The 9784-nt window shown below is 44.3% G+C and overlaps 1 protein-coding gene across 1 annotated transcript in view; it reads right to left on the minus strand.

Annotated features, from left to right (window-relative positions):
• Positions 1–715: 715 nt before the first annotated feature.
• Positions 716–9784, minus strand: part of LOC111239126 (kinesin-associated protein 3-like) — a 10261-nt gene continuing 1192 nt past the window's right edge. Inside the window, exons 2-20 of the mRNA XM_022768923.1 lie at positions 8416–8547; positions 8051–8208; positions 7735–7796; positions 7407–7548; positions 6587–6686; positions 6345–6469; positions 6150–6248; positions 5865–6043; positions 5618–5780; positions 5343–5443; positions 5118–5226; positions 4626–4738; positions 4372–4537; positions 4127–4252; positions 3909–4007; positions 3687–3772; positions 3438–3594; positions 2973–3057; positions 716–2688 (exon numbers count right to left, since the gene is read on the minus strand). Of these exons, the coding sequence (XP_022624644.1) occupies positions 2586–2688; positions 2973–3057; positions 3438–3594; positions 3687–3772; positions 3909–4007; positions 4127–4252; positions 4372–4537; positions 4626–4738; positions 5118–5226; positions 5343–5443; positions 5618–5780; positions 5865–6043; positions 6150–6248; positions 6345–6469; positions 6587–6686; positions 7407–7548; positions 7735–7796; positions 8051–8208; positions 8416–8547 (2305 nt within the window). The 3' untranslated portion in view covers positions 716–2585. The remainder of the gene's footprint in view (positions 2689–2972; positions 3058–3437; positions 3595–3686; positions 3773–3908; positions 4008–4126; positions 4253–4371; positions 4538–4625; positions 4739–5117; positions 5227–5342; positions 5444–5617; positions 5781–5864; positions 6044–6149; positions 6249–6344; positions 6470–6586; positions 6687–7406; positions 7549–7734; positions 7797–8050; positions 8209–8415; positions 8548–9784) is intronic.

Genomic DNA, 9784 nt, shown 5'->3' on the forward strand with positions numbered 1-9784 from the left:
TATAATACAAGACATGATGAGTGAAATAATCAGTCAATACAATGACTGAGTGTTTCCAGCTTGAGCTGCAGTGAACCAATGACAGTCTCATAAAAACATTCAGGGTTTCATACGTCACAATCCTAAGGAACCAATCCTGTCACCTTGTGGGGACGGGGGGCGGGGCTAAATACACCTGAAACCTTGTCAGTACAGAGAGAGAGTTAGCATTAGCACAACTGCTAACACTGTGTCAGCCAGTTACAAGCTAACTAACAACATAAACAGATAAAAAGATGCTAACTGTGCTAACCATTCTGACCCGTCTGCTAGTCTCTGGTTCTGGTCTCAGACTCCTCCTCTGAGTCTGGGTCTGACTGAGGCTCAAACATGTGGCTGAGTCTCTCTGATGTTTCCTCCTCTGACCTCTGATCTTCATACTCTCTGCTCTCTCACCTGTCCACCTGGAGCCAGCAGGTGGTGGGCGGGGCTCAAGGCCTGTTCTAGATTTCTCAGCAGGAAGTGATAGGAGCCGAGCTTCAGACCCAGTTTTACTTTTTTTTATTTCACTTTTTTTTTGTGTGAAAACCAAGTTTAACAAAATATGAACCATAGCAGAGTTTAAAACATGTCTGGAGATCGGTGCGTTGGTTTGAAACATGAATGTAAATAAAACTGCACCGGGTTCCCGTGATGTCCAGGATGTAATTATAAACACAGTCTGATATTAAAACAGTCAAATGTCATGTTTTTATTAAAGAACCTGAAGATGACAGACAGTGAGAGATGGAGATTATCTACAGTCCAGTATTTGTTTCTTTACAGTGTCTTGTTAAGTAGCAATAAAATCAACTATTGTAAAAAAACAAACAAAAACACATCAACATACAGACAGTAGATTAACAATAACTTATGATAAAAAAACAAAAACAAACATAACATGCATCAATGTAACACTGACGAGCTTCATGATCAAGGGAACTTTTACATTTATTCCCAGAACCAAGCAAAGTATTTACATCAGTTAGTATCTAGATGTCGTCCTCTGTGCATTGATTTTACTCGTCGGTTAGTGAACTAAAGTCCCTGTGATAAAACTCAATTACACAGTAAATAAACATGAAACAATAATACTAACTTAAGTCACCAACATTCACTCCCCATGATCCAAAATTCCTGATGTCACTGCTGTTGAAACAGCGACGTATGTACAGTAACTGTAGGAAATGACATTCATCATGTAGAATGACCTCACCGCCCCGCGCTGCGCCCGTCACACGTCCGAACACGTGCCGGATATTTAAATGTTAGTGTTTTATAATTCAACATGTAGGAGGGTGAAACACTAAACACTCCGCCGTTTCCTGTTCTGAGTGTTTATTATTGATGATATTCATGTGGCATTTATACATAAATGCAGGTAATTCCAAAGGGCTCACTTCCTTTTTTTTATAGCCACAGTTCGTCTCTGGTGCTTCCCCCGAAACTCAATCAACCTTACGCTGCGTCCAGGAAAAAGCTGTGTGCTCGCACTCTGACACTGACAAAAGCTTTCACCTTCTCCCGCCCGCTCAGCTGTTTTAATACTCCAAACACATTTCGTTGTCTTGACTGACACCAGCTCTTGTAGAACGCTTTATCACCTCCTGCTTATTTATTTCTGCTACCGTCATCATAAACCGCAGATAGGAGTTGTGTTTATTAGCAATAAACACGTGGCATCAACACAAGTATCACAATAAGTTGAGTGAAAACACTTCTTGATTTCATCAGCTTCATATCTGAGGAGGATAACGATGCAGATGGTTTTGATTTTACTCTCGTGGCCTGAGAGATGAGCAACTCTCGCTACTGCAAAACTTTAAATACTGCGTATATTGAGAGGTCTGCACACCGCTGTGCATGAAGGGACAATAACTTCCATTTGGATCCTTTCCATTGCCAATTAAAGAGTGTGACTGTTGCAGTGAGTGCAAAGACCACCTCACATATATAGACACCCAGGTTGGGACCAGGTGTGTGAAAGCACCCTAAGTTGTAAGGATCACAATCACACACAACAATGTGCCCGTTTTACAGCGACATTAAAAAAAAAACAATTATTTACATTGTAGTGCACGTTAATAAAACGACTGTGAAACTTTTACCCTTTTAAAACAATTCAGTGGAATGTAAGAAAACATCTGCAGTGGATTCGAGGAGGCAACAAATATTGATCATTACATTAGAAAAGACATGCAGAAGCTTATCAACACAAATCATCAGAGACGTGAAATGTGTTCACATTCTTTATATTATCTGCTGACCCGCAGGAAGTCGACATCTGCGGCCAGAACGGAAGACTTCATTACTTATCTGTTGAACATGATGGTGAGTGAATGAATGAAATGGGTCTTTAAGGATGAGTGTGTGAAACTGCGGTTTGTTTAATAACTAGTTTAAAGCCTGCAGTCAGTCTTTATCAGTATTACACACTCCAGCGTCTAGAGCCACTGTGTTACGAGAGAAGGCGATCTAAAGTGTTGAGATGAGTCTAAGATGACAGGATGTGTGTGTGTGTGTGTGTGTGTGTGTGTGTGTGTGTGTGTGTGTGTGTGTGTGTGTGTCTATGAGTACTGATAGAAGGGCTGCTCGTCGGGTCTGAAGCCGTACGCAGTGGCTGGTCGTCCAGGTGACGAGCTGGTCTGGTCGAACACGTCTTTATCGTCTCTGGAAAACAAAGACGGTCAAATTGACTTTCTCACCCTCAATTCACTAAATTCAAGTTAAACTTCCACTTCCTCAGGAGTCTGATTATTTGTTGAGATCTGATCTGTGACACATTTCACCTTTATCAAAAAAAAATAAAAAATGCAGCTCCTGCGATTTGGATTTTGCACTTGTCCATATAGTGATTTTGATTATGTTTCGATGTGGAGACGCATGTTACTGCCGGGTGCACCGGCTCCTGTTTCTCTCACTGCAGCTCATGTTCGTGGAGGACGTGAACTCACCCTGCGTGGTGCGAGTCTCCATTCTGAGCCTGAAGGTCACTGAAGAAGTCTGGGCTGACAGAACCGTCTGCTGGAGTTATTCCATCTACAGACACACAGAACACACAGAACACACGTAAACACACAGAACACACAGAACACACAGAACACACAGAACACACAGAACCGTTTCTTAACAAGCTCATTGGTGCTTTCACTTCACAGTCAGACAAAAAAAATCAACGACTTTATCCCTCACCCAGCAGCTGCACTACATCACCTCAGTCACCTACAGCCTCAGTGTTGGAGACTGAATGAGTTTCCTTCCTGTTTTCATGTCATGTGATCTACTTGAAAACTATTGTTTATCCTGAAACCATCACAATGATCCGTCCGTGCTGCGACTAAAACTTCTCGTGGGAAACTTCATCGAACACAACATAATATTTTTGCAGCGTGTATTTGTTCACAGGGTTTCGTGCGTACCTGCGCTGTAGAATAGATCGGTCCTGTCATTGTCGTTGTCATAGAGATACGTCTCAGACTCATCGGCCTGACGACTCTCCACCATCTCCAACCACTGGTTGTTATGGAAACGGAACTTCTCTGACTGAATCTTCCTCCCCCACTCCTCGTCGTACTCCTGGAAGATGGAGAAAAGTGTAACTACTCAGACGCAGATGTGAGACATGACTCTGTCACTTCTGTTACCACAGCAACGCGTGTTTCACTTACAGCGATGATGTCGAGCGTGTTGTCGCACACTTTTCTAATCTCAGCGTTCTTGTCATGCATCAGGTCGATCAGGTAGGCGGGGGCCTCTGGAGACGGGGGTTAAAGGAAAACAGCAGAAATCTTTCGATCGAAGATTTTACACCAAAACTTCAATTTAAGGAACCGGATCGAAGGTCTTCGTGAATGTTTAAGGGTCGACAGAGTGCACTGTGGGAAGGATACGCGTGTCTTTGATGATGACGTCTCGGGTGGCTTGGTGGAAAACCATCTGATAGAAGACGTAGACGATCTGACACACAAACTCATCGTCCTCCTGTTGGGCTGCAAGAGGAGGAGCGAGCGGAGAGCAGGTGAGGATATCAGATCTGTAGACAGGTGACATCATCTCTCATATCTACCGCTGACTGATCATCCTCCGCTAAATGACAGGTGCGTGTTACCGTTCAGCAGCTCGATGAGGGCGGGAATGATGCCAGATTTAGCCAACATGGCGGCACAGGCGTCATCCATGGAAACCGTCCCGATCATTATCACCACCTCCAGGATGAGGTCGTCCTCTGCTGAGCCTGAAACGCCAAAGGTCATCGTCATCAGCTGACGATGATGATTCCTGACCTGACAAAGTCCTACCAAGTCGATCACTTCTGTTCACTTCAAAAAACCACAACGACATGGAGGTTAGTACCTGGCTTGAGTCTGTCTTTGAGGTACGGTACCAGGTTGTACTCCTTCAGCACCAGCTCCCAGTCCAGGTCGGGGATGGTGAGGTTGGCCAGGGTCCCCAGACACTCCAGAACCCACTCCTCCTCTTCGTCGGCCCGGATCTCTGCTGCCAGGTCGCCCACGTAGTCCTGACAACGCAGAGGAGACGAATCTCATCACACTCAGCACTAACAGCAGCACGAACACCAACAGTAACACCGAGATTCATATACTCACTATGAACAGTGCTTTGGTTGGAGCGTCATGCTGCGAGATGTTTCTGATCATCTTCATCAGAAGGCAGTCTTTCGTCTTCAGAGCTCTCTTCATCAGCATCTTCAACCCTTTCCCTGCAGACAGACACACGGGACATGGGTCGACCTTTTCCGACTCATCGTCAATATCCAACCCCGACCAACACGAGTATCCAACCTGCTCCAGACGACCACAACTTACAAGTTCCTATTATTATTATTATTATTATTATTATTATTATTATTATTATTATTATTATTATTATTATTATTATAATTATTAGCTTATGACAGTGAAAACAAAGAATGAAAAGAGTTTTTAAAAATGTTTAAAACCGTTAAAGATCATTAAACATTTAAAAACTTTATTTATATTGTAAATTCTTTTATAATTACATCTTTTTACCAAAACTTGTCGGCCCGCTGGAGATATCATAAAATTTCAAAGAATAAAAAGCAACTGATGGAAATAAACCTTCACAGGTGAGCTGTGCATTCCTCTTGTTCGCAGCCAGGTTGATGCAGATGGAGATGAGCTCAGCTTCAATCTCTTCCTCACTGCACTCAAACAGCATTTGCATGAGCTGCGCACGCACACACACACACACACACACACACACACACAGAGACAATTTCACCTCTGACCTCACAGCCATCAGCGTCAGTATAAACAGTACACCTGTAGTTTCTGCGGTTGTACCTGAGGAATGCAGTCAGTGTAACCAATCATGCCCTTGAAGCGGTCGTCAATACTGATGTGGTACAGGATACGCATGGCCACCTGACGGTTGTTTTCATCACCTGCATGACGACAGACATTAAGTATCAAATCAATATCAAATGATGTCACTCGGCGCCTCGCTCACGTAAAGGGAGTCATTAACGTCAAAGCGCTGGAGCGTGAATAAGGAATAATGTACTCTACATATAATACAGACAGTATGCTGGTGTACAGTATTCATCGTGGATATTTACCCAACAGCGCCGTCAGTTTAGGTAACAGTCCAACTTCCACCATCTTGGCTCTGAGTCCGGAGTCGAAGGAGAGGTTGAGCAGCAGACGCAGGGTCAGGTTTAACAGATCTTCGTGCTCACAGGGAACCAGGTGAGCCAGTCGCTCTACAGTGTCCACCTCAGCCTGAGATTAGATTACAGATCAGGTTCAGTCCCTCCTTTGTTCCTCCGCTCACCCTTCATCTGACTGAACGTCTCTCCCACTCACCATGTCGTTCTTGTTCTCCAGGAAGATGGACAGTTTCTTGAGGAATGAAACCACCAGCACCAGCAGCTCCTCATCGTCGCGGTCCAGAACTTTGACCAAGAGGCCGACGATGTTCTTGTTCCTCATCTTCAGCTCCGTCCTCGTGTCCTCAGCAAGGTTCAACAGCAGGTAGAGAGACACTGGGAGACAGTGGAGGAGACAGAGAGAGAGAGAGGAAGGAAATGATTCAGCACTCATCTAATCAAAGGTGGAGAGGCCAGGTGAGTGGATGAATGGTCATCCTACCTCTGAGCAGCTGCTCCTGTTTGGCCCGGAGGCCTTGGTATTTCCTCAGAGCTTTGTCTTGGTCTCGTCTCAGGGAGCCGCTCTCTGGCGCTGACTCACGTACAACGAAAGCAGAGTTAAGGAGTATTGTTCAGACACACAGGGCAGATATGTGACTGACGGACGACACGGGGGGGGGGGCAGATAAAAGGATATAAGCTTTATTTTTCTTGCGGAGCTCCTCACACCAGACATCGTGTCTCTTCAGCTCATGTTCCACCACGCTCATACACAGCGCACCTATCTTATAGTGACTCACCACGCCATGGAACTGGGAGAAACTGGAGGAGAGGAGATGCACTCTGTGAGGACAGCAACACACACTAACACAACACAGGAGAGTGTGTGTGTGTCTGTGTGTGTGTGTGTGTGTGTGTGTGTGTGTGTGTGTGTGTTACCTCGAGAAGCAGAAGAAGATGTAAATGATGATGGTAGCCAGCTCTACACTCTGTTTCCAGTCCTCCCTCAACACTCTGGCCAGAGCACCAAGAGCTGCCTCTGCACACACAGACGACATGGCAGGTACAGGTACAGGTACAGAGCAGGTACAGAGCAGGTGCAGGTACAGGTACAGGTGCAGGTACAGGTACACAGCAGGTGCAGGTACACAGCAGGTTGTGGCACCAGCCATGTGCAGTAATATATAGATCATACATACAGAGCTTAGCAGTGTGTTTGATGCTGCATTCACTTGCACCTGGGACCACTCGGTTGCCAGTTACAGACACTGTCACTGTTGAGCTGCTGTAGATTCAGTCTTTTACATTTTTGCATTGCTGTTGATATTTATTTAAGTTCACCTTCGTAAAAACTATGATTGAATCAATTGAATCATTGATTTATTTGTAATATGAACAGGAAACGCTGTTTGTCTCTTAATTACTGATAGCAGTGGCTTTCATTTACACTTCATCTGAATACTAGAGATGCTGCTGTAACAAAACACAAACAATGATCGGTATCGGCTGAGGCTCGGCCGGCCTAACTCACAGATGATCGAAAACATGATCGGTGAACATGTTTGGATTATAATCGCTTTGATCAAATGATGATGCAACTGCAACAAAGTTCCAGCGACAAAAACCCCCAATCTTCACCGGCGGAGAGTCCAGGAGAGATGGGATCGGAAACATTGATTAGCTGATTATTATCTGAGGATGCATGAAAACGTGGGCGCGACCATCAGCACTGACAGCAGAGCAGAGAGAGAGAGCTCACCGTTGTGCAGCAGCTCCTCCAGGTTGTCAGGGTTGCGGGCGAGCTGCAGGATGAGAGACGAGCCTCTGATCTTCTCTGGGATTCCTTCATAGAGCAGCTCGACATACTCGTCCACTCTGGTGATACTGGCTTCCTCATTCAGCTGCACACACACAGAAACACACTGTTACTGACTGATACTTTACTTCATTTACTAACCACTTTTAATTTTATTGACAACTCTTTATTCTTTTGGTTTTATTGATTTTTACTGATCTAATCGAACCGGCCATGAAGGAACGAGGTGCGTGAACAAAAGGCAGAGTGAGTCGGTGTTGTGATCCGTTACCTCCATTCCTTCAAACGGTGTCAGCTCTCTGGGTTTCACAGTTCTTCTCTCTTTCTTCTCCGCTGTTAAAAAGCAAGTTTAGAGTCGTTTATTAAATGGTTTTACAATTCTACACATGAATCTTCTCATTGTGTGTTCAGTAATGTGAACTCAACAGCATCAAGGCTCGTCAATGGACTGTGAAACACTCCGTTAACACTCCTCAAATCTGTCCATCTTCTATAAAGCCATTAGGTTTGTCATCAAATTTCAATGGTGAAAATGTGGACATGTTTACGTGCTACATCAAGGGTGTAGTATTGATGATGTGACTCACCTTTGCCCTCCACTGGGGAGGATTTCCTGTTCTGCAGGTAGTAAAGAAGCTGCTCCACCTGAGGCAAACGGGAAGGAGGGATGAGCTTACACTCCTCCACCACTTTCTGGGCCAAAGCTCCCACATCCGTGCTGGGAGAGAGACTTTTCACACGGATACTGGAGGGAGGAAGAGAGGACAAAGAGAGGGGGCGACAGGTAAAGGGTGGCTGACTTCATCCACTTCCTGATTACTCACATACCTGCGACAGATTTTAAGACCATTTCCAAACAAGTCTGTGACTGATTAAAGACCTCTGTAGTCAAGTAAAGGAAAGAAGAGAAGGATCAAAAGCCGAGAGGACATAAGAAAGAGAGCACACTCACATTTTCTGTCCCTCCTTGCGTTCGCCCAGCATGTGACCTCCACCCTCTCCCAGTATCGACGCCTCCACCTCATAGTGGACCACGAGGGCCTTCTCCGTGGGATGAACATCTAAACTGCCCGCAGTCACTTTGCTGTGGGAGGTGATGAACAGACGGTTCAGTAAACAGTAAACTCAAACATTAGTGATATGTAATGGATCTCATGTAAGACAGATTCATTCTTCAGTAGTACGTACGAGGGATTTCTTTCTTTCTTTATTAGTTTTTATAGTTATTTTATTTAATTCCCAGTGAAGTTTACTGTTTCAGTCCCTGATGTCATTTTGGACAATAAAAGTTATTGTTAAACTGTAAAATATCCTGCTTTCATTACATATCTTTGTCACAAGTGTTTATAAGTGGCCTGAACCGTTCCCTCTCGGTGTCTGTCACAGAACAGAACTGCTCTGATGACACCTCACTAATCCTTTTTTGTCTTCTAATATTGACTCTGCTTAGATGTTTTATGTTTTCCTCTGATTGGATTGATTTGTGACAGCAGAAGCTCCACAGCGGGAACAGTTTTTTACTCTTGTTTGTGAATGAGACTGTTGTGGAGAGCAGGTTTAGAGGAGGAGCTGCCGCAGGAGAAGCAGGAAGGAGGAGGGGCTGGAGGAATCAGAGGTTATAAGAAGGATTGACTTCAGGTGTGAGCTCCTTTGTCTACCTGCAGCAGAACCCTGGGCGCTCCTGGTCACAGGTGTTTGACTGAGTGTAATGTGAGTTCTTTTGTTGTTTAAACCTTGCAATACAAGATTACTAGTTATGTTCAAGTTATGTTAGTAGTTGCTTTATATCATGACTCTCTAAGTGTATATATTTTCAATGGAATTAATTCATGTTTTATATTTTCTGTTTAGAGATAAATCCAGCAACAGTTGGCCTCGAGAGACTGCAAATAAACCTGTAATGGTTGGAACTGAACTGCTTCTTCTCCTGGTGTCTCATTGTGCAGTTGTTCACATGACCTGGAAACCACGACCACCATCATCATACAAGTCATATCAAGCCTCACTAACAGGACAGGAGGCCTTGTATGGCAGTTTTAAGGGCATCGATTACACTTATGCTCAAATCTCACATTCACACACTTCCTCACGAACAGGTGATCCTCCTCTCACCTGTTCATGAGGAGTACAGGTGATATTCCTCATGAACAGCTGGCACTCCTCACACTTAGGGAGAGTTTGGTGAATCTGACTAGGAACACTTATTAAAAAGGAAAGTGAATTTAAGGCCAATAATATGAAAATGCTCTTCCACGAGGCTCAGTTTGCCTCTCAAAACACAACTTTAGTTAACATTTTGTCAATTTAATGTGTGTGTGTAT

Source organism: Seriola dumerili, unplaced genomic scaffold (assembly GCF_002260705.1).
Source record: "Seriola dumerili isolate Sdu_G_001 unplaced genomic scaffold, Sdu_1.0 BDQW01001892.1, whole genome shotgun sequence".
In the NCBI taxonomy this organism is placed as follows: Eukaryota; Metazoa; Chordata; class Actinopteri; order Carangiformes; family Carangidae; genus Seriola; species Seriola dumerili.